Consider the following 25,341-nt stretch of genomic DNA (forward strand, 5'->3'; position numbering starts at 1 on the left):
TCACTAAGCTTCTGCTACGTTTTTCTGAGAAATGGCTATTATACAATGTGTGGATTAGCAAAATTCTATTGTAGTTTGGGGAGTGGGAAATGGAGAAATCATCCTTCCTAAATCTAATCAGTCTATTTTTTTGTCTCGTTTTGCTTGCATGCGCTATGGGGGATGAAAAGGATATTAACTGTGGATATTTTGAGACCCATGTAATATGCTTCTTGAAGGTCCCCTAACTTGTTCTTGCATTTGAGTTGAAGCCTTATTCTCTACATGTGATTTGAGCATTCACATTTAATATAACTTTTTAATGACCATAAGCCTGGTGGCAGCTCTTCTAGTCATTATTTTATTTACGTTATTTCGGACTGCAGGGGACAACCAAAACCTTTTTGGTGGCAGTTCACTCAAACAAGGTTTATTTAAACTTACTTACTGCACTTACCCTGAGGAGTATTTTGAAAGCTGACAGAGGAACTAGATCTTGAGGATTTGTATACGGAAGAATTTCAGTATAGATCAGTGGAAAGATGTATTGTGATTCCTGTGTGCTCATATTAGACCATTCAGGAAAGTACTTAAACATACTTTGATCATGTGAGTAATCAGTTGAGGTCAGTGGATACATTAAAGCTAGGTATATGCTTAACTACCTTCCTGAACCAGAGCCACAGTCAGGTAAGTGAAAATATAGAAAAAGATTTAACAAAGCACATTATGTACACATATTTACTAAAGCAGTGGTCAGCAATAATCCCTTCCGGATTTACACAGGAGCTACATTCAGCTCAACCACCAAAACTGGTTGGAAAAACAGAGCCAGCCTGTATAGTTAATTTGGTTTCACCTTTTCTTTACCCGTTAGTTGACAAAATGACACTTGTCTCCCAGTAAGGGAAATGGGTGTGGGGGGGGTTGTGTGTGTATATATGTACTGTGTGTATATACTTATCAAGATTGTTTTGTTACTTTTTAGCTATTTTCAATTACTTGAATGAAATAATGAAATAAAATGCAAGGAAAATGGAAGCATTCATGTGTGTATTCATTATGTAACAAAAAATGCTTAATGATAACAATTGAATCTTTGTGTTTATTAAACACAATAGGAAAATTAAATATTGGGACTTTTTTTTAAAAAAAAATCTTCATTTCTTCAGACATGTCTGAAATTATTTAAAAAAAATGAATTGCTAAAAAGGGGCTTTTGTTATTCTTGTACTGCTCCATCTATACTGATTAAAATGTGACTATAACCATATATAAAAGGAATGGAAAAAATACCTTTCAGTGGGAAAAGGGCCCTAAATCAAGACTGCTATAGGTAATTTTTTTTTCTTTAGTCCAACAGGCAACCTGCCAAACTGAATTTACTAACCTGCCAGGTGAAGCCAAATGCAGAAGATAAGAAGTCTTTTGATCTGATATCACGTATGTGACATTTTAAGTGAATAAATATTTACACCATTCATTATCAACTAGTCTATTGGCTGGGATTTTACAGAGTGTTATTGTATAGCAAAATAATTACAAGGTTCTATTTTAACTAGAAGTGAGTCTAAAATGCAAAATTAAGCTCCTAGTCCAAACTTGTACAAAGTTTTGTGGATATTTGGATCCAGCTCTGATTTTGACTCAAGGACCAAGACTATATACATCTTCGTATGGAAAGTTTTCTAATATCTATACTGTGTATCTGTTGCAAACCATAAGATGCACTGTGCACAAAATTAACTGTTATGAAGAGTAGCAACTATGCGTGAACGTGTTTGCTTAGATTCAGTCAGGTAATTATTCTGCAGTTTTAACAGTCTATCAGTACTTGTTCAAAATACCCCCTATACTGTGTGTGGAACTTCAGTTTCATCTCCTTCATAAAAGATAGCCTTTAACCATTTAGTAATACCTGTGCCTGTCTATCTTGCGTTGTGTCATAGATAGGGCTCTGTGTTTGTCACGGCAGTCACGGATTCCCTGACTTTCTGTGACCCCCTTGACTTCTACAGAGGCCAGTGTGGCTGACCCCAGGGCCGCTGAAGCAGCTGGCTCCAGGGCCAGCTACTCAGGTGGCCCTGGGGACAACCACACCAGCCGCTGCTGGAGCGACTCTGCAGCCAGCCACTCAGGCGGCCCCACAGCCATCCGCACCAGCCCAAGTAGTAGTCCCCGGGGCGGCTGGAGCAGGTGTGCACCTGCCCCCACTCTCCCCAGCAGCGGCCCCCTGGGGCATGCTCCATACAGCAGCAGTCCCCTGGGGTGCACCCCCCGCAGCAGCAGCTGCCCCAAGATTTAGTCAGGGGTATAGTATAAATCATGGACAGATTAGGGGCCTGAATTTTTGTTTTTGTCCGTGACCTGTCCATGACTTTTACTAAAAATACCCATGACTAAATCCTAGCCTTAATCATTGAAGTTAATTTTGATGGTGATAAAAACAATAACATTTTCTTTGTGTTGATTTTATTTTTTTCCAAACAAAATGTACCTATTTGGGTTAATTTTGCCCTAATTTTGTCTTGTGCAACTCCTTTTACTTCAAAAGGGATTTTACAAGGCAGAATATGCCCCATATAGTGTTTTTCTATGCATTCTAAAAAAACAAGGGTGTCTGTTTTCAACAAATTGACTAAGACGTGGCATAAAATATGCTGGCTGTACACACAAAAAAAAGTGAACTTAATGTAACTCAAAAAGTATACTGCCTCACCTCTTCGGTATTACATTAACAATATCTGTCACCAGACCCTCATTTGATACAAATGACTTATACTGTCAACAATTCTGTTGCTTTATTAAAAAGTTAGTAACTGAAAATAGAGCTGTCATAGGTTTACTGACTTAGGTTAACATATGTCCTTACTTGCTGAATATATTTTGGTAACAAATGCTGTTTTGGCATCTTAAAATTAATTTCAAATCTGTCAGGTGTGTTCAACATTAGAAAGATTTTTGTTTGTATTTCAGATAACAGAACATACCACTTTCAGGCGGAGGATGAACAAGAGTATATAGCGTAAGAATGTTTACACTGTCATCAAGATATTTTTAAATCTGTCTCTAGAAATATGCAAAACATGTGTCACTGGCAAAACTACTTTTGTTCAATTAGTGGAAAAACACTCTATGCCTTTGTTCCCTGGATTTTTTGTTATGCTGAAAGTCGTAAGTGAAAACTGCCATTCATCAGAGTGAAGAGTGGTAAAGGTTACAAAAGGTTTGACGCCTACAAAAACTCCATGAGAAAGGGGGGGAGGGGAAGAGACAGTAGAATAATTATCTGTACCCTATCTCACCTTTTTCACAGCTGAAAAAACTATATATCTGCCACTTTAGATGTAAGAGTACGGTACTGGAAATGGGAGACAGAAAACACCTTCTCTTTGAGTCTTACTATACTTTGGAATCTAGTCATTTACATTACTTTATTAATGCAGTTACTTGCCCCCATAGACTGTTTCATTAGACTTATCCATCTACCTGCCAGTGCAGAACTCTCTAGAACTTTCTAGTGTTCTCTGATTCACATCCCTCTGTTTGTCTTTTGCGTATTGCTTTTGGTAGCCATAGGGCTTTGATAGCAGTGAGGTTGTGTAGAACAGTGGCTCTCAAACCTTTCCAGATTACTGTACCCCTTTCAGGAGTCTGATTTGTCTTGCATAGCCCCAAGTTTCACCTCACATAAAAGCTACTTGATTACGAAATCAGACGTAAAAATGCAGAAGTGTCACAGCACACTGTTACTGAAAAATTTCTTACTTTCTCATTTGTACCATATAATTATAAAATAAATAAATTGGAATATAAATATTGAACTTACATTTCAGTGTATAGTATATAAAGAAATATAAACAGGTCACTGTCCGTATGAAATGTAGTTTGTACTGACTTTGCTAGTGCTTCTTATGTCGCATGTTATAAAACTAGGCAAATATCTAGATGAGTTGATGTACCGCCTGGAAGATCTCTGCATACCCCCAGGGGTACGCGTACCCCTGGTTGAGAACCACTGCTGTAGAACATTGCACTCCACTGCCACCTGACAATTCCCGTAAGAAAGCTGCTGGTGGAATGCCCAGATTGAGGTCTGGTGCCTGCCTGCCTCCCTCCTTTCAGCTTCACTATTCCTTACCTGCTCACCTGTATTCTAGTTTAACACCAGATTGCTTCTTGTACGCTTGCTGTCTTGTATGCATTTGAGAAGCCTTTACAGCTGATTGGCAGGTGGAGAAGTAGATGACATGGGGAAGCAGTGGTTTAGGGCCCAGTCACAGACAGGGAGTGAGCAGGGAAGGAGCCTCATGTTGCACATGGAATCCTTCAAAGCTTTAGGCCAGTCCTGCAGGTTGTGAAAGGTAACGGTTCTGTCATGTTTACAGCTGACTTTGCACACTGTCTGTTTGGGAAGCACCATGTTATTTTCCCTTCATTTGTTGGGTGAGAAGAAAATAATGCCATTTAAAATATTTAGTCAGCAATGTCCTGGATGCACAATTGATCTTGAAATATTTGCCGTAAATTAGCTTTTACTATATTCGTTTATTTGAAAGATCAAGCTATAATATATTTCATTTTCTTTATTAGTCTTTGTATTTTGAGACCCAGTCATTTAAAGTAGTTATTTGTTACTGCGTATATTTTCCCCTCTGATTATTTTGTCAGACTAGTTTGAGATCCCACAATGATTTTATTTCCTGTAAGCTTCAGTACGTTTTATCAGAATAAAGGAATACGGTTCAACTTCAGTAGCTGAGAGAATGAATTTGTTCTGGAGTATTTTTTTAATATTGTTGTTGCTAAATGGAACTTATTAGCCCTACAAATAGACTTGAGAAGTTTACTGGATTTAGAGGTAGTAAATTGATGAAAACTAATGACATATTGCCTGTTTTGGAAATACGAACCACTAAAAACTACAACACATTCCTGTAGTTCTGCTTATTCAAGTGCTGTGTGTTTTGGACAAGTACTTATAAGTGACCCAAATAGCATTAGATATGTCTGTGTAATTTTGTGAATTTGATGGGTGATACAGCTGTTTCCAAGTCTAATATATCTTTTTTGTGATGGGGCAACCAGATTTGCAGGCAGTGTTCAAGGTGTGGGCATACCATGGATTTATATAGTGGCATTATGATATTTTCTTATAATGAAACCCTTTCCTAATGGTTCCTAACATTCTGTTAGCTTTTTTGGCTGCCACTGCACACTGAGCGGATGTTTTGAGAGAACCATCCTCGATAACGCGAAGATTTCTTTCTTCAGTGGTAACAGCTAATTTAGACACCATCGTTTTATATGCATAGTTGGGATTGTTTTCCAATGTGCATTACTTTGCACTAATCAACTGAATTTCGTTTGCCATTTTGTTCTCCAGTCACCCAGTTTTGTAAGATCCCTTGTAACTCTTTGCAGTCAGGTTTGAACTTAACTATCTTGAGTAATTTTTTATAGTTTGCAAATTTTGTCACCTCACTCTTCACCCCTTTTCTTCAGATCATTTAGGAATATGTTGAATAGCACTGCTCCCAGTACAGATCCCTTGGGGACCCTGCTATTCACCTCTCTCCATTGTGAAAACTGACCATTTATTCCTGCCTTATCTTTTAACCTATTACTGCCTCATGAGAGGATCTTCCCTCTTATCTCATCACTCCTTATTTCTCTTAAGAACCTTTGGTGAGCTTTCTGAAAGTCCAAGACACTATATCCACTGGATCACCCTTGTCCACGTTTGCTGACACCATGAAAGAATTCTGACACACATGATTTCACTTTACAAAGCTGCGTTGAGTATTCTCCATGAGTGCGTCTCATAATTCTGTTCTTTTCTAGTTTCAGCCATTTGCCTGGTACTGAAGTTTGGCTTACTGGCCTATAATTGCCACTATTGCCTCTGGAGCAATTAGCTACCATCCAGTCATCTGGTAGAGAGGCTGATTTAAGTGATACCAGTTAGTAGTTCCACAATTTCATATTTGAATTTCTTCAGAACTCTTGGATGAATATCTGTTTAGGGCAACGATTTAATTTACCAATTTATTCCAAAACCACCTCTATTGACATCTCAATCTGGGACAGTTCCTCAGATTTGTCACCTAAAAGGAATGGTGCCAATGTGGGAATCTCCCTTACATCCTCTTCAGTGAAGACCAAGGCAAAGAATTCATCTAGCTTCCCTGCAAAGGCGTTGTCTTCCTGGAGTGCTACTTTAGCACTTCAATCATCCAGTATCCCCACTGATTGTTTGGTAGTCTTCCTGTTAGTTTTTGCTGTTTGTTTTTGTGTCTTTTGCTAGTTGCTCTTCAGATTCTTTTTTTGGCCCACTAATTATATTTTTACACTTGATTTGCCAACGTTTATGCTCCTTTCTCTTTTCCTCAGTAGGATATGACTTCCAATTTTTAAAGGATGCCTTTTTGCCTCTAACTATTTATTTTAGTCTGTTGTTTAGTCATGGTGGCATTGTTTTTTTGGTCCTCTTGAGGTTTTTTGGGGGAGGGTGCTGGGGGTATACCATTAGTTTGATCCTCTACTATGGTGTTTTTAATTAGTCTCCCTGCAGCTTACAGGCATTTCACTCTTGTTACTGTTCCTTTTAATTTCCATTTAACTAGCTTCCTCATTTTTGTGTGGTTCCCCTTTTTGAAGTTAAATACTACTGTGGTGGGTTCCTTTGGTATTCCCCTCCTCCCAAGGATGTTAAATTTAATTACTTTATGGTTGGTATTACCAAGTGGTTCTTCAAGTAGTGTCCCTGTGGGTGCTTCGCTGTATGAGAGTTCCACTGTAGGTGTACTTGGATTCCTGTGCTGCTGATCAGAGATCTTTATGCCCTGCCACGAGGCTAGTCAATGCACGCGGACTAACGCCTGTCAGTTCCTTCTCTACCGCTCCTGGGTAGAGACAGAGCTATTAGCAGTCCATTAGCAACTATTACCTCATGCTTTCTTTGTAGCCTAGAGCCTAGTTTTTAGTAGTAGTCTAGTGTCTTTTATTTTTTTCCTTGTATTCTAAAATATATCTATACTTATATGTAGAGAGATATAGATAGAATTTAATTTCTTTCTTCCCACGCTTCTTATTGGGGACCCTTCCCCCCCAAATGGGGCATGCCCCGTTCTCCAGGCTTCAAGAAGTGCCTGTCCTGCAATGAGGCTATCTTCATCGCAGACACACTCATGGTACATTCATTGCCTCAGGACACGTTTAAAAGTGCACTCTTTGCCAGTAGCTTAGATCTTGGTCTCGCAAGGACAGAGAGCTAAGGCAGAAGATTATATTCATGGAGGTAGCTCTGAGACCTTCTCTGGACACAAACCAACAGTCTCCACACAGACGTGAGTCTTCCCCACAGCCCTCAACATTAAAGGGCTATGGGTTGAAGAAATCAGCCACCAACCCTTCTCATAAGTTGAAAAAGAGAGCGGGAAGTCCCCACAGTGAGCCATGAGCTAGCCACAAACGATCCCTGTCATGCTCAGTATCCTCAGTACCATCAGCACCGAGACAGGCCAAACCTGGTACCCATGGCTCAAGGAAGACTACGGTGGCAGGTACCATTGATGTACCCACAGACCCAATGGGCATGGGCACCAAGTCAACAGCACCTCAGGAGAAGGACCGGAGTAAACACTCCAAGGCACCACTGGTATGCCATGTCCCATCTGTACCGATGCCTCTTCCAGTACCTGAACAGCCAGTCCAGAGAATATCTCCCCACCCCCCATCACCGTTCGTCGCACCGAGCCAGTCAGCACCACTGGAATTCTGGCACTCGAGGGACCTCCATTTAGCTGATGTACCAGAGTCTCTCCTTGGCACCAGACCTCTGCACCGGGTCTCCGCTTGACATGGGAGTTTTTCCCGCTGCCTTCCCATGCTCCCCTGCTCTGCAGTGTGGACTCAGATAGCGGACCAGAGATATCCCAGTACTTATCTCAAGCCCCCTACAGTGCCCGATACCAGCAGGTCCTCCAGGCATATCCTTATATGTCCCCACTGCCACCATCCTAGTATGGCCATCCATGGGCACCACCACCAGACTCCATGCCACTGCCACCCCAGTGGCCATACTGGGATCCCTGGGCTGCATACCACCCCCATCCCTCTCGGGCTTCTAGTCCCACCCAGAAGCCCCCCAAGACATCCTTCCTCTGCTGCGATGTCCAGAGCTTCGGAGCCCCCAGAAGGAATCTTGGAGGAGTGCAAGGGTAATGTCAAGGGAGAGGCAACCCCAAAAACTATATTCTTCTCCTCCCCAGATGAGGCTGTCATGCGTCCCTCACCATCCCTGGCAGATGATTTTCGCCTCTTCCAAGACCTCGCAAAGAGAGTGGCTGACTCTCTCCAGATACCTCTGGAGGAAGTCATGGACACACACCACAAGTTCCTGGACATCCTCCACTTCATCCTTAATAATAGCCCTCCCTGTCAATGAGGCCCTTCTCGACCCACAAGAACCATATGGCAGACCCCAGCATTGGTCACACCGACTTGCAAGCAAGCAAACAAAAAGTAGTACATCCTGGCCTACAGAAAGAGTTCCTCTTCTCCCACTCTCCACCCAACTCCATCAATTCTCATGGCCGTCAACACCATATGAGGCCCACTCCCTACAATAGGGACTGGAAGCAGGAGGGTGTACTCCTTGGCCATGCTTCAGTTTCAAATTGCCAACTACCAAGTGCTTACAGTGAAATATGATTGCACAAATTACTCAAAACTGAACAATTTTATTGAGTAGCTGCCCGAGTCACATCACAAACAATTTAAGGCCATTATCCAAGAAGGGCAGCTAGTGGTAAAGACAATGCTACAGTCTGCCCTCAATGCGGCTGATACTGCAGCCAGATCCATCTCCGTGGTGGTGATGCAGTGTGACTCTTGGCTCCACCTGTCAGGTTTCCTGAAGGAGGTGCAGGCAACCATTGAAGATCTTCACTTTGAGGACACTAAGCTCTTTGTGGAGAAAACCAGAGCCTCCCTTCACACACTGAAGGATTCTTGAACCACTCTTCATATGCTGGGCATTTATGTGCTGGGACAAAAGAGAAAATTTAGTCCACAGCTCCAGCATAAACCAGAAACTTCCCAGTGCCCAGCTCAATGATACTACGAGCCACAGAGAAAGAAAACTAAATTCTCCAGACGTAAACCGTCTGGTCAGCAATGTTCCTCGTCCCAGCCTTCCACGTCTAAACACCAGTGTTGGATGAGGTGCCGATAGTTCACTCCCCACAACTGCTACAACCTACCATCACTACCCACCCTTTTGGCCACTATCTGGCAGCATTCTGCAGCACCTGCAAGCATATGACATCGGACTTATGGGTCCTAGAGATTGTTCACCATGGGTACTCTGTCCATTTTGTCTCCCTGCCCCCTCCACAACAGCCTTTCCTGTCCCTCTTCAGGGACCCTTCTCATGAGAGTTTATTACAAGAGGTAGACATAGTTAGGAGCCATAGAACCAGTACCTCAACATCTACAAGTCAGAGGTTCTACTCTTGGTATTTTCTAATACCCAAGAGGAAGGGGGCTGGAGACCCATATTAGACCTCAGTGCACTCAACAAGTTTGTCAAAGCTGTGAAATTCAAGATGGTCACTAACGATGATCATTCCAGCACTGGAACAGGGAGACTGATTTTAAGCCCTCGACCTCCAGGATGCATATTTTCACATCAGTCGTTCCAAATCACAGGCAATTTCTCAGATTGACCCTGGGACAAGATCACTACCAACACAGGGTAGTCCCCTTCAGGTTATCTTTGGCCCTGAGAGTATTTTCCAAGATTTTCTCAGTAGTTACCACCTGTTTACGCGGCCAAGGGATCATGATTTACCCTTACCTGAATGATTGCCTCCTCAGAGCCTGGTCTCTCCAAGAGGCTCACCAGGTCACCAAATCAAGAATGCACTTGTTTACAGAGCTGGGCTACAGATCAACGGCCAGAAATCAACCCTCGCTCTAGTACAGCACCTGGAGTTTATAGGCGCCAACCTTGACCAGCACAGATTACTCTTTCTGGCTACACTTACAGAGACTGTCCAAAACAGTCCACAAATATCAGCCAGACTGCCTACAACTCTTGGGGCATATGGCAGCTGGCTCAGCAGTAATACCACACGGCAGACTCCACATGCGGTGCCTTCGGATATGATTCAGCTTGGTTTATAGACCAAAGAGGGACATTCTAGGCAGAGCCCTGTCACTGGCCACCAGGGTAAAAACCTCCTTAGACTGGTGGAAAGACCCAGCCAATATTAGCAAAGGGATCCCCTTCCTGAAGAATCCTCCCTTGTTGCTTCTCACCACCAACGCATCCCTCGTAGGGTGGGACGCACAGCTAAACAGCCTTATGGCACAAGGGAAGTGATCTTCCATGGAGATATCCCTCCACATCAACCTCCTCGAGCTAAGGGTGTTCAGGATGCCTGCGCCCATTTCCTCCCATTAATCAGACGGTCACCCATGAAAGTCCTAACAGACAACATTGCCTTTATGTTCTACATAAATCGACAAGATGGAGCCCAGTCTCCCTCCCTCTCTGCAGAAGTGTTGAGACTGTGAAACTGGTGTATCTCCCACGCTGTCAGCGGTCTACCTCCCAGATACACAAAACTTGATGGCGGACAGTCTCAATTGCAAATTCCCACACAACCATGAATAGGAGCTATACCCAGTAGTGCTTCACAATCTATTCAGGAGGTGGGGGATGCTGACCACAGACTTGTTTGCCACTTACCTGAACAAAAAATGTTCATGCTACTGCTCCAGAGCAGGGATAGGACAACCTACCCTTGTCCCATCTACTTTGGAGTTCTTGTCAATGACTCTGTGGTAGAGAAAGAACTGAGGGGGGTTAGCCTGCACGCACTGCCTAGCTTCATAGGCAGGGCACAAGGAGAGACCGTGGGGGTGGGGGCGCCAGCGGACACTGCTACTGAAGTTCTCTGATCAGCAGCACAGGGACCCATACAGTGGAGCCCCAACACAGGGGGACGCATCTCAAAGAACCATTGTTACTGCACAAGGTGAGTAACTTCTTTGGCTATATGCACCTCACGGATCAGATCCTGTGCTTCACTTAGAACTAAATCAAGAATTGCCTCTCCCCTTGTGTATTCCAGGGGTATCTGCTCCAAGAAGTAGTTATTGATGCTAGTTGTATCTCTGCCTCTGGTCCTGAGGTGGCATGTAACCAGTCAATATGGGGGTAGTTGAAATCCCCCATTATTACTGAATTTTCTATTTTTGTAGCCTCTCTAATCTCTCTGACCATTTCACAGTCACAGTCACCATCCTGGTCAGGTGGTTGATAGTATAGTCCTACCGCTTTATTATTGTTATGTATTATTATTCAAGCATGAAATTTCTATCCATAGAGATTCTGTAATTCAGTTTGATTCATTTAAGATTTTTACTATATTTGACTCTGTTTCCTTTCCTTCGCTCCCCCAATAGCGCAACCTACTCCTGTCATTCCTATGTATTTTGTACCCTGTTGTTACTGAGTAGCAGCCGTGTTAGTCTGTATTCGCAAAAAGAAAAGGAGTACTTGTGGCATCTTAGAGACTAACCAATTTATTTGAGCATAAGCTTTCGTGAGCTACAGCTGACGTGAGCTGTAGCTCACGAAAGCTTATGCTCAAATAAATTGGTTAGTCTCTAAGGTGCCACAAGTATTCCTTTTCCTCTTGTTACTATGTCCCATTATCATCTTTCCACCAACTTTCTTTAATGCCTATTATATCAATAGCCTCACTTAATACCAGGCTGTCATAAATATAAAGGGAAGGTAAACACCTTTAAAATCCCTCCTGGCCAAAGGAAAAACCCTTTCACCTGTAAAGGGTTAAGAAGCTAGGATAACCTCGCTGACACCTGACCAAAATGACCAGTGAGGAGACAAGATACTTTCAAAAGCTGGGGGGAGGGAGAAACAAAGCCTCTCTCTCTGTCTGTGTGATGCTTTTGCCGGGAACAGAACGGGAATGGAGTCTTATAACTTAGTAAGTAATCTAGCTAGATATGCGTTAGATTCTGATTTTTTTAAATGGCTGAGAAAATAAGCTGTGCTGAATGGAATGTAGATTCCTGTTTTTGTGTCTTTTTGTAACTTAAGGTTTTGCCTAGAAGGATTCTCTATGTTTTGAATCTAATTACCCTGTAAGGTATTTACCATCCTGATTTTACAGAGGTGATTCTTTTTACTTTTTCTTCTTTTAAAATTCTTTTTTTAAGAATCTGAATGCTTTTTCATTGTTCTTAAGATCCAAGGGTTTGCGTCTGTGTTCACCTATGCAAATTGGTGAGGATTTTTATCAAACCTTCCCCAGGAAGGGGGGTGTAAGGTTTGGGAGGATTTTGGGGAGGGAAGACGTTTCCAAACGGGCTCTTTCCCAGTTATATCCCTGTTAGACGTTTGGTGGTGGCAGTGATAAAGTCCAAGGGCAAAAGGTAAAATAGTTTGTACCTTGGGGAAGTTTTAACCTAAGCTGGTAAAAGTAAGCTTAGGAGGTTTTCATGCAGGTCCCCACATCTGTACCCTAGAGTTCAGAGTGGGGAAGGAACCTTGACACAGGCAATCAAGTTCACCCATCTTAGTATTTAGACTTCTTGCATTGGTACACAAGCACTTATAAAATTTGTCAATATTTAGTTGTCTGGCTTCATATGATGTAATTGAGTGGGACTCTTTTTCATTTCAGAGTTTCTCTTCAGTTCTTATCTGTACTTTCTCAACTTATATTCTCTCTTCTTTATTAGGACATAGAGTATCCCCTTGAATAAATTTTCCCCTAAGAAACTGTGTGCTTCTCTGTCCAAACCATGTGCTTCTCTGCACCTGTCTGCTTTCCCTGAGCCCTTAGTTTAAAAACTCCTCTAATACCTTTTTAATTTTTCATGCCAACAATCTGGTTCCATTTTGGTTTAAGCGGAGGCCATCCTTCCTATATAGGATCCTCCATTCCCAAAAGGTTCCCTAGTTCATAATAAACCTAAATCCCTCCTCCCAATAACATCATCTCACCCATGCATTGAGACTCTGTAGTTCTGCCTGTCTTTCTGGACCTCCGTGTGGAACTGGAAGCATTTCAGATAATGCTACCATAGAGATGCTGGATTTTAATCTAAATTTGGCCTCCAGGACCTCTCTCCTACCTTTCCCTATGTCATTTCTACCTGCATGTTCTATGAGCACCAATTTCTCCCCAGCACTGCACATAAGTCTATCTAGATGTCTCGAGAGGTCCACAACCTTCGCATTCTGCAGACAATTCACTGAGCCAGTCTCCCAATCATCACAAGCCCAACTGTCTATATTTCTAATAATTAAAACCTCCATTACTATTACTCGTCTCTTCCTAATAACTGGGGTCCCCTCACCCGGAGAGGTATCCTCAGTGCGAGAAGATACCAGGACATTATCTGGAAGGAGGGTCCCAATTATGGGATTGTTTTCCTCTGCTCTAGCTTGACGTTCTCCTTCCTTGAGACTTTTATCTTCCTTAACAGCAGAAAGGCTATCAGGTTGGGGGCAGGACCATGCTACTGTGTCCGTGAAAATCTTCTCTAGCTACCTCTCTGTCTCCTTTAGCATCTCCAGTTCAGCTACTCTGGTCTAAAGAGCCAGTAGTCTGTCTCTGAAGGCCTGCACTGAATGTACAGGTATGTAGTCCTACGTGCTGCATTCAGTGCAAAAGAATGGATAGCCCCTCACTATACTGCTAGACTCCTGCCTGTATTATTTTTAGTCTTGCAGGATTTGTTTATTTTATTTTATTTTATTGTGTGTGGGGGGGTGGTGGTTATTGTACTAAGTTTAGAGTATTTTTATTAGGTGTATCTGGGTCCAACAGTCCCTCTCGCAACTCCCTTGCAAAACTTCCCTGTTCGCTAGCTCCTCTAGTTGCTTAGAAGCTGTTTTTTTAAACTCCTGTTCTCCCTCAGTTAGCCCTGCCATCTTGTCAAGGGATTCTAAAGGGATTAGGAATCAAAGATAGCAAACTAGAACCTCATTAGCAAGTTCTCAGCCTAGCCTAGCAGGCTACTTGGCTCAGCACACAGCCCCCAAAACAGAACAATGACAGAAACCTGTGGGCAATAAGGGAGTCCTAGGAGAAAACAGAAAGCTGTCCAATATCTAGACATCTGAGGAAGAGAACAGCATGGAAAACAGGGCAACTACTTAATTGAGGTGGAGATTGCAGAACCCTGGTCTGTAATACAATTGGACAACTGTGCAACCGGTTTTCATTAACACTACAAATTTATATCTGATCATCTTTGCATATTACATTGAGTCCAGTGGCTTCATACAGTGAAGCAGAAGCATTCTGTGTACTTCAAACAGAAACTGTACAAAACAACAAAGCTATAATTAAAATAGAGAGAGAACCATAGGACACCTGGTAATGTCATATTGGGTTGAAATGCCATTTTACTGTTTTGAGGGTTTGGGGGAAGAGGTTGTTCTGCAGTGAATAATGTATATAATATATTTCTGCCATTTTGGAGTATTAATGATCAATTGTGTTTTATAAATGGCATGAATGTTTGTGTTAAATTAGCCCTGCTGATAATGTCTAGCTACAGCACACAGTATGATGCTTTGTGCTCTGAATTTTTCAGAGATTGCATCAGGTGATATGCAGCTATACAGAATTTTTCATTTCCTTGGCTAAAAGGAATAAAAAGAGAATTGTTATGTAATTGTTAAATGTAACTGTAATAAATAAAAGAATGCTTGAAACACTAATCAAACCTCTGGTCAGCTCACACATCCAATTTTTCATCTAATTTTCATTCCTTCTAATAGTGATTGAAAGTTGCTTTTTAAATTGCTATTGTATATCTGACATTCGATGTTAATTTCTATTTATCGTAATTGCAATTAAATTGGAACCATAATAACTGTAGCTGCTGACGAGTTCTTTAAGCCAGTTGCCAATTTCTAAATGAACAGATATTTCAGCTTGTACATTACCTACATTTATCTGGATTATGCTAATATCAGAAGCCAAGAATACTTTCTTTTTGTTTTGTTTTCACAAACTGGTCTTCATTAGCAAAATTGCAAATGACTGCCACCTAGAGTGTGTTTATATATTTTACTTTACAAATTCAGATTATGTGTAGCACATGTATTGTTTTCTGTACACAGAACTATAGAGGGAAAATATTGGAAATGCTTACATTTCTCAGGGGTGGGAGGGGAAGGGGGCATGTTAAACTGGCTTTTACTAACCTTCCTTTGCAAGTTTTTTGGAAAAGACCATTTGTTCCCAGATTCATCTTTTGCGCATTAATCACAAAACAAAAAGTGCATATGTGAGTGGAAATACAAATTCAGGCCCTGATTCTGCAAACATTTATGATGTAACTTTATTTGTATGATTTCCCCATTAAACTACTTACGTCTCTAAAGTTACTCACATATGTTAGTATTTGCACGCTAGAGACTATGAAATTAAGTCTAAAGTTTCATCATCAATCCATTCAGTTGAACCTAGACATTACAGGACACTGCAAAAAAACGAAACAAAAACAAAAAAAAATCACACATTGAGTATAGAAAGTTGAAATATCTAAGCAGGAAATTGGTTAAGAAGAGCTTGAGCATTTTTAGACAGAAGTGTGCTATTTTATCTGCTTTAGCTCCAAGTAACAAACAATTACTGTAGCTGAAAGGGATTGGAGGGAAAAAAACCTGTTTTTTGTTCTTATTTTGATTTGTTTTTTCAGCTTGCTAATTTGATATATTAGACAGCACTTAGTGTGTAGCCATTTTTTCTAAATCCCTTGTAAAATCTGTCAGTCAATGGCCCCTCTTAGTTTGGGACTCTCACACAACAGGAAGTGTGAGAAATACACTTTTAAAAATAGGGAAATGTTGTTGTATAAACCTTAAAAATCAGTGGGTAGACTCAGCACAGGTATAGTACCTGAAACAACTTTTAACTCTTTGTTGATTTGTTTTAACTTGACTGAGTTGCAGATTGGTATCTGTAAGATCACGTTACCAGTTATAATCTTAATGTTGGCCACTACTGTTACTCCATTACTCTCTATTCTCATCTTTCTCCTCCTTTCTAAAATCCTGTCCCATTTTTACTCCTGACCTGTTCCATCTATTTGGCCTTCATAGTCCTTGTATATGGGCTATTGTAGCAAAAGACTCAGGGCCAGATTTTTTAAAGAATTTAGGTATCTAAAGATGCAGATAAGTATCTAGTGATATTTTCAAAAGTGCCTAGGAACCTAAATTCCAAATCTGGCCCTTAGTCTCTATCCACTCCCAGGATTTAACCCACTTCAGAAACCAGGAATTATATATGATGGCACACATTGTTGCAGTACATTAATTCAAACCCTTTTTGATGAGCAATTTAAAAATCGTTTCCCCTTGTTTTACTTTGTTCCTCCTCTCATTTTTGTTTTACTTCTGCTTTTTTTTTTTTTTAACTTTTCAGTCTGTCTCACAGTATACTCCCTCCCCTCCACATCTACCCTGTTCTTTCACCTGCAAACTTGCTATAGTTTATAGGTAAAGTTGTATTTGCAAAACAATCTTCATAAAAACCCTTCATTTTATACTAGATGGATATCAGTATTGACTAACAGTAAAGAAGAAGCATTAAACATGGCATTCCGCGGAGAGCAGAGCACAGGGGAAAACAGTTTAGAGGATCTAACAAAAGCCATTATTGATGATATACAGAGATTACCCGGAAATGAAGTCTGTTGTGATTGTGGATCACCAGGTATCTTAATTTACATGAATGTCACCAAATGTCTTATTTCAAGCAAAATAACATTTTTAAAAAGTTTTTAGAGTGCAGATTAACTTTCTAAGCAATATGTAGATCAGCCTTCAACCCTAGTTTAAAAGAGCAAGTGTTCTGAGTCTCATCCATCACTGTTGTGTGTTGTCTGCACTCAGTTTCAGCAGTTCAAGCCCCACTGTGGGATTTGAACTGCTGATGTTGTTGCACTCTCTCCAGATCCTTATTTCAGTGGAATGGAAATTGCTTAGCATCACTGTTTTTGTAAGCTACTTACTTGGAAGTGAGTCGTGCTCAGGCAGTGATTAAGGAAGATGTAATCCTCCAGCAGTCTTACTCTTGGATCTCAGCTTCATAGCATGAGACTTGTGGAATTGCCAAAGATCTTAAAATTTCTGACCCTAAGGACAATGGTAATAGGGCGATGCACAAACCATCCTCTTATTGGTTGGCAATTAAGCTGAGCGCTTGACACAACTGTCAATAGGGTGTCCTGGTTCATGCTTTATCCTTTTACCCATCGGTGCCAAAAATCTTCAGAGCTTTGGTAGTTTTCCCAGATTTGTGCCAGGAAGCAAAGACTCAGTGTAAGAATCCTTTTGGAATGATCTCTTCAGAGCAGCAGAATTATAGGTCAGTCATTTTCCCTTGTCTGAGCTTGAGGACAATTAAGAGTTATAAATCATCGTTGAGCTACTGAGTTAATAGTGCTTGATAGCTGCTGCTTTTGTATCATAAGGAGGTTCCTTAGAAGGGAGGTAGAATGAAGGACTGGGGAAGATAGAAGAATAATGTCTCTGGCAGGTAGCTGATACCAATATTATACTGAAATACTGGTAGCTACATTCTACAATGATATGTACATTAGAAATGTAAGTAGAATATTGCAACCATAGAAAAATACAGCTTTTCAAATACTGAAAGACGATAAATAGTTTGTAGTTTATAATTTAAATCTCTGGAAATCTGGGGAAACATTTTTTATTAACCTTTGCCACCTTGATTATAATGAAGTCCCAAGCATCTGTCCTCTTTTTTTCTTGCTTTAAACTGTTGACTCAAGACTTCACGTAGTGGGCACTTAATTATCCCCTTGGTCAAGGAAGACTGAATGAGGCTCATTTTGAACCACTTGACTTTCTTGTCTAATCTGCCCATGTTATTGCTGTTAAGTGGTCCAAGAAAAAAAAAAAACTCTCATGGACTGAACATGCTCATTTTGCAACATACATGATGTGAGAACTATTTGGGTATTTAACGTAGGGATGCTCACATGGCAGTGCAGAGCACTATTACTGGGCCAACCCTAGAGTTTAAAGTTTACCTCTGTGGATGTCCATTCCATCTATCGTAAAATGTTTCTTAATTGAATCTTTATGAAAAAATACACTTAGAGCATTAAAAATGAAGGCCAAAATGGATAAATTTTGGTGGGCCGGTGTTACATTTAGGTGCCTAAATATGTGTTTAGGCACCTGGGTTTGAAAATTTTGCCCTAGATGTTTCTAGATAGGTGGTGGATTTTTAGGAATATACAGACTTAATTCTATTAATGGAAAAATGCATTTTATTAACTTTTTGGTTCAGTTTGGTTATGAAGTTTGAAAAAAAGCATCAGATATTCATAATTAAGTTGCTTCCCCTAAGAGGAAAGTCATTTTCATTGAGGAATATTGTTTTTTACAGAAAATAACTTCCACTATTTTTAATATTTGCTAAGTGTTTTATTTCTCAAACTCTTCTACAGATCCAACTTGGCTGTCAACGAACCTGGGCATTTTAACCTGTATAGAGTGTTCTGGAATACATAGGGAAATGGGTGTTCATATTTCTCGAATCCAGTCTTTGGAACTAGACAAATTAGGAACGTCTGAACTCTTGGTGAGTCCCTGTAGTTTGTGTATCTTTAATCAGATACTCTGCATATAAAGGATACTTCCAGGTATAGAATAATGTACTGTTACTTATTTTTTAAAGGACATGTTTTGTAGAAAAAAGTATATTCACATTTTGCTAGTACTGTGGAGAAGGATTTATCTTGTACTAATACTTTTGTCCATTTACCAATTTTATTTTCTTAGTGAATCAAGTTTTTCCCTAATGATGTATTATTAACTGCTGCTGTCAGTACTAGTATACTTCGAATGTTACCTTTCGGTAGGTAGTCTTGATCCTGAATCAAAAGCCACTGACAAAATCCTTGCACGATAAGAGAAAGGAAGCTAATTGCAATCAACAAGAGAGTTCAGAATGTTGCCATTAAATTGCATAGGATGAAACTGTAATTTGAAGGGAAAGATCCTGCACTGATGTTAAGAGATACTGTGAACTGGATGTGGGAGAAGACAAAAGTGAAGTTTGACATGTTTCAAACAAAATATGTGTGACCTAGAAAAAGATTTATGTTTTGCATAGGAAATTGTGAAAAGTGTGTGGGGGGTGGGGAGAACATGTAAAAATTATTAGGATTTAAGGAGCAGGTAATTCTGAAGTTCTCTTAATGATGGTCCCTATGTGTATTCAACTTGAGGTGCGCATGCACACCATGTGCCTGAGACCAGAAGATTTTTCATTAGCAGCGTTCATTGATCCATACCTGCACCCTCTGCCTCCTTGTGCTCTGAACTGAGTGCATAAAGGGTGGTGCTGCCTGACCACCTCTCCAGTTCCTTTTTACCACCCCTTGTCTGAGATGGAACCTCTCCAAGCGTCTACAACTTTGCTAACGTTCCTGCTTCAAATTCCAGGTTTTTTTAAATAGTTTACCATTCTCTAGTTATTTAGTTTTTAGTATTTAGCTATATATTGTTAGTAGGAGTTTTACCCCTCATTTGGGTACTTAGTATGCCCGAGATCCCCAGTTTCAAGTCCTGTTTAGCCTGCCCCCGGGTCTTCCTGGTTAGTGACTTCCACACTTGTTTTTATTGCCTTATCCTCTCCAAGTGCATCATCTGTCATTCATTTCCTCTCTGAACCCAGCAATATCGAGCATTGCAATTCAGAAGATTCCTGGTGGAACTCCCCCTGATGACCCAGTTCAACCTTGGGTCATCAGATCCCTCTGTGCATTGACCAGAGTCACTGTATTGTGCCCATCCAGCCACAGTGCTCCCAGACTCCAGATCATCAGAGGGAAGAGCTACAGACTGCAGGAGGCAGAGCAGGTGGGAGCACTCTCTCAAAAAACGAGAGAAATCCCCTCCCAAGTCATGATCCAAGAAGTGAACTTCTTTCCCTGCTGCCTCCAAGTCTGGTGGGACTCTGCACCCTGCTATAGGTGTGTCAGGAGCTCACAGAAAGCATAGGCCTGTCTCGTCAGTGCTGAGAACCAAGAGTGCCCTGAAACTATCAACTGCTGAAGGGCCTGGACCAACTCCAGCACGGGTGAGGGAAAGAAGGCAGCCACCCACGTGGCTGGTATCATCCCACAGCAAGAAGAAGGATTCAGCAGTACCAGCTCTCACTGCCTGATCTAAATTAGCACCATTGGCTCTGCCAGTAGGTAGAAGCCCCTCCTGCTCCCCTTCCTCAAGGACTGGATGTACTGTGCTCGATGACCTGGCTGAATATTCTGATCTGGAGTCACTAATCCTCTCAGAGCCGATTATCACCAGAGAGTTGCTCATGCTGCTGAACATTTGCTGGTACCTGTGGTCCGCTAGTGCAATCTGAGGACTTATATTCTTCCGGAAAGTTTGAGACTGAGACAGTGGGTCCACCGACAGTACCGAGAGACAAGATTAATTCCAACAGAGGTTCCAGAGGCTCTTGAGAACCCACCCAATCCCACAGGATGCTGCCCAGCTCAGGACCAGTGGTATCCTTCCCCATAACACCACCTGCTTACCCATATGGTCCTTTACACTGAGATCTGTATCTAAGACCTCCTGGGTACGGAGGATCAGACAGAAGTCACCTCATAAGGAAGAACCCCAGCCCACTGAGGAACACTATGTGGAGGAGGAGCAACTTGAACCAACAGACCTACTCTCCCCAGCAGCATTTTTATTTTCATCTCCTGTTAAGGCGACTGCACCTCCCTCGCCATCACCATGCGGTGACTGTAAGCAGTTCCAAGATCTGAGGAGAATTGTAGATGCACTCCAAATTCCCCTGGAAAAAGTTCAGGATACCACTTGTAAGTTGTTAGATATCCTCCAGAGTGCAGCCCTAGCAAGATGGCACTTACAATCAACAAGGCCATCTTAGAGCTGGCCAGAAAAAGTCTAGCACAACCCAGTCACTTGTGCCCCCCACTCTGAAAAGAATGGAGAAGAAATACTTTGTTCCTTCTAAGAGGACGAAAAACTTACCTTCACACCCCACACCGAACTCTCTAGTTGTATAGGCCATCACTGAATGTAACAGACTACACCAACCTAAGTCTGCTGCCTCCAACAAGAACACCAAGCAAGTAGACCTCTTCAGATGGAAGAGTTTCACCTTGGCTAGCCTACAATTTTGCATTGCAAATTATCTAGCCTTGATGTCTAAATATCATTTTATTAATTATAAGAAGTTTTTTTGAGTTCACAAATTACGAACCCGAGGAGCTTGATCGCATTTTCAAGCCAGATCGATGAGGGTCAGGTGATAGCTAGATCGTTCCTTCAAGCTTCGCTAAATGCAGTAGACATCACTTCTCACTTCATGGAGACTTCTACTGTCATGAGACAAGCTTCATGGCTCCAGTCCTCTGGGTTTCCAAAGGAAGTTCAAGCCACTTTGGAAGACTTTCCCTTTGAGGGCAACCACCTGTTCAGTGACAAAATGGATGAGTCATTGTATATTTGTGAGGACCGTCATGCAACCCTCTGCACCTTGAGTATATACATCCCAGCACCTTAGAGAGAATACTCCACATCACCACTGTATAAGCAGTGTCCCACTTCTCAGCTCTTTTACTACATAAGGGCCGATGAGCCTTCCAGGAAGCACCAGAGTGCAGTGCAGCAGACAGAACGTCTCTGTCATTCTCTTACCAGCCCCAGACTCCTGCCAAGAAATCTTTTTAACGGGACCCTTGAGAGTCACAAACCAGCCCTCCTGCATCCACACTTCATTTAGTAGCCACCTGGCCCATTTCTCCCCAGCATGGCATATCATATCATATGTTGCATTAATAGGTCTCAGAAATTGTCACCACCAGATATCTTATAAAACTTCTGTTCATCCTTACCAGAAAACATCCCTCCCTGTCTCTTTTCAGGGACCCCCTCTCATGGGAGGATATTCAGACAGGAGGTAGATCCATGCTCCAGCTAGAGCTATATAGCTTGACTCTCCTCAGTACAAGGTAAGGTGATTTTGTTCACGATGTTTTCTCATTCCCAGAAATACCCTTTCTGGATCTCAGACAACTGAATGTCTTCATCCACTGTTAAGGATTCAGAATGGTCCTCTTGCCTCTCTAATCTCCTCTTTGAAGAAAGATGACTGATTTGCAGTTCTCAATTTAAAGGACACCTATTTCCACGTACACGTATGTCCAGCACACGGGAGGTTCCTGCACTTTATGGTGGGCCTAAACCTTTATCCATATGGAGTACTTCCTTATGTCTCTCAACCATCCTGAGAGTTTTCACGAAAGTACTGTCTATTGCGGCAGCATACCTACATAACCAGGTCACTCCAGTATTTCCCTACCTCAACAGCTGGCTGCTCAGGGGTTGGTCATACAGAGAAGTGCAGTCAATGTCCTATTTCTTGTCAGTGTCCTTCAATCTTTAGGGAGCCTAGAAAAATCCACGTTAGTTCCCATGCAAATGATAGACTTTATTGGAGCAGCTATGGAGTCAATTACAGCCAAAGCATACTTACCCCAGGACAGATTTCAAGCTCTGAGGGACTTCATCATCTGTCTTCGACTGAACCCTCAGATGACAGTGCAATCCTGCCTGATCCTCCTAGGCCAGATGGCCCTGTACGTTGACTCCCTTTGCAAGGTTCCATCTCCAGTGTTTTCAGGTGTGGTTATGCTCTGAGCAGGGATAGCCTGGTCAAGCAAGTCTCAGTTCCCCACCGTATTCTGACATCATTCATCTGATGGGAAGACAGAGAAGCTGTGTGTAGGGGTTCCCTTTGTTTCCCATCTAGACACAAAGAAGCTAATTATGGATGCCTCCCTATCGAGTTTGGGTGTGCATCTGGGCAAAAATGGCTCAAAAATGGACCCAGCAAGAATCCAAGATTCACAAAAAACTGCGAGCAGTACACAAAGTTTGCAAAAGATTCCTGCCATTCATCCATGCCCTGTATGTTCAGGTCATGTGAGACAATATGATTATAGTATACTATATAAACAGAGAGTGTATGCCTCAGAGGTGATCAAGCTGTGAAATTGATGCATCTGGCACCAGATCTGTCTCTCAGCAGTGCACCTCCTGGGAGTACCGAACATCCTAGGGAACAGCCTCAGCAGGAACATCCACAGAGACCACAACTGGATGCTTCACAACTCAGTGGTACAGCACATCTGACAGTGGGAATTCCCTTTGTGGATGTCTTTGTGTCGGAAGAAAACAAGAAATGCCCGGACTACTTTCTGGAGCAGCTCAGGGACACAATTCCAGAGGACTTGCATTCCTAGTACACTGATCAGAGCTCTCCCACTCATTCCCCTCTTATCTCAAATCCTGAGGAAAATCAAGCAAGACACAGCATCAATCATCCTAATAGCACCCTGGTGGCTGAGGTAGCTTTGACTTGCTATCATCCTTTGGACAGCTTCAAGTCCATGCATACAAAACCAGCTGTTTCCTAATCTGCTGACTGAAGACAAAGGGAAGACCGCCCATCCTAATCCAGCATCCCTCTATTTGATAGCTTGGTATTTGGATGGATGATGAATTTAGAGAGATCTTGTTCTAAGGCAGTAAAATCCGTCCTTAATAATAGCAGGAAAGTCTGTATAAGAAAATGTTATGCTGCAAAATAAAAGAGATTTTCCATCCAACGCCATCAGATACAGTAACTCCTCACTTAATGTTGTAGTTATGTTCCTGAAAAATGCTACTTTAAGCGAAATCAAGTAAAGCGAATCTAATTTCCCCATAAGAATTAATGTACATAGGGGGGTTAGGTTCCAGGGAAATTTTTTTTGCCAGACAAAAGTCTATATTTTATATTGTGTGTGTGTGTGTGTGTGTGTGTGTATGTATAGAGAGAGAGAGAGAGCGAGTATGTGTGTGTATGTATATATATATATACATACACACACATATACATAGTATACGTTTTAAATAAACAGTTTAATACTGTATACAGCAATGACGATTGTGAAGTTTGGTTGAGGTGGTGAAGTCAGAGGGTGGAAGAGGGTAGGATATTTCCCAGGGAATGCCTTGCTGCTAAATGATGAACTAGCACTCGGCTGAGCCCTCAAGGGTTAACACATTGTTGTTAATGTAGCTTCACACTCTACAAGGCAGCATGAATGGGAGACTGCATGGCAGAGAGAGACAGACACACACACCTTGTGTGAGAGAGAGAAGTACGCTGGCCCCACTCTAAGTACATTACCTTTTTCATAGAATCATAGAATACCAGGGTTGGGAGGGACCTCAGGAGGTCATCTAGTCCAACCTCCTGCTCAAAGCAGGACCAATCCCCAACTAAATCAAGTAGATTAATTTAAGTAGATCAGCAAGTTGAGACAGCAGCTGCTGCCAGCAAGTTCCCTCTGTCCCGAGCCCTGTCGTGTGTGTGCCCCCTCCGGCTCTGTGGATCTGGGGGTACAGGAGTTGTGGGGGGCAACACCCTGACATTAACATCCCTTTTCCCCACCTCCACCCCACCTTGCACAGCAAGCAGGAGGCTCCTGGGAGCAGCTCCAAGTCAGAGGGCGGGAGCAGCTCCAAGTCAGAGGGTGGGAGCAGCACATGGCAGTGTGGGGAGGGACAGCTGAACTGCCCGTCAATTGATAGCCTGGTGGGCAGCTGCTGCACAGGGAACTTAAGGGAGCAGGGAGCTGATGGGGGGCTGCTGGTCCACCCTGGTTCCAAGCCCCCACCATCTAGCTCCAACGGGCTGCTCTTTCTGCAAGCAGTGGACAAAGCAGGTGGCTGCCAAACAATGTTATAAGGGAGCATTGCGCAACTTTAAACAAGCATGTTCTCTAATAGATCAGCAATGTAACAATGAAACAACGTTAATCAGGATGACTTTAAGTGAGGAGTTACTGTACCTCCACAGGGCTCAGGGATACTACCCATTCTGAACTACCTTCTTTCTTTAAAAACATCAGGTCTGTCCCTCAGCTTGCTGCAAATGCATTTAGTGACCATTAATTCCTTCTTTCCTCTGGTGGAGAACTTTTTGGTCTTCACCCACCCTATGACAGTGAGTTTTTTCAGAAGTCCTTAACCTTTGCTCTGGTGCTAAAACCTACTTCAGCTTGGGACCTCAGTCCTGTTCATATTTGCAACATTCATGAATCCTCCATTTGAACCTTTAGCCTCCTGCTTCTTTCTTCATCTGCCTATAAAGGTGGCCTTTCTGACTGCAGTTATGTCTGCCAGAAGAGTTTGGTGAGGTTGGGGCCCTTATGGCGGTGTACCTT

At 42.1% G+C, this 25,341-nt stretch overlaps 1 protein-coding gene across 7 annotated transcripts in view; it reads left to right on the forward strand.

The window, feature by feature from the left end:
* The window catches only part of ASAP1 (ArfGAP with SH3 domain, ankyrin repeat and PH domain 1), a 372,441-nt gene that overhangs the window by 281,336 nt on the left and 65,764 nt on the right, over positions 1 to 25,341 (forward strand). For all 7 annotated transcript variants that reach the window (XM_043539090.1, XM_037892008.2, XM_043539091.1 and 4 more), the window contains 4 exons: positions 1,335 to 1,422; positions 2,956 to 3,004; positions 16,597 to 16,760; positions 18,529 to 18,662. In XM_043539090.1, the coding sequence (XP_043395025.1) occupies positions 1,335 to 1,422; positions 2,956 to 3,004; positions 16,597 to 16,760; positions 18,529 to 18,662 (435 nt within the window). The remainder of the gene's footprint in view (positions 1 to 1,334; positions 1,423 to 2,955; positions 3,005 to 16,596; positions 16,761 to 18,528; positions 18,663 to 25,341) is intronic.

The sequence above is a fragment of the Chelonia mydas genome, chromosome 2, assembly GCF_015237465.2.
Source record: "Chelonia mydas isolate rCheMyd1 chromosome 2, rCheMyd1.pri.v2, whole genome shotgun sequence".
Taxonomy (NCBI): Eukaryota; Metazoa; Chordata; order Testudines; family Cheloniidae; genus Chelonia; species Chelonia mydas.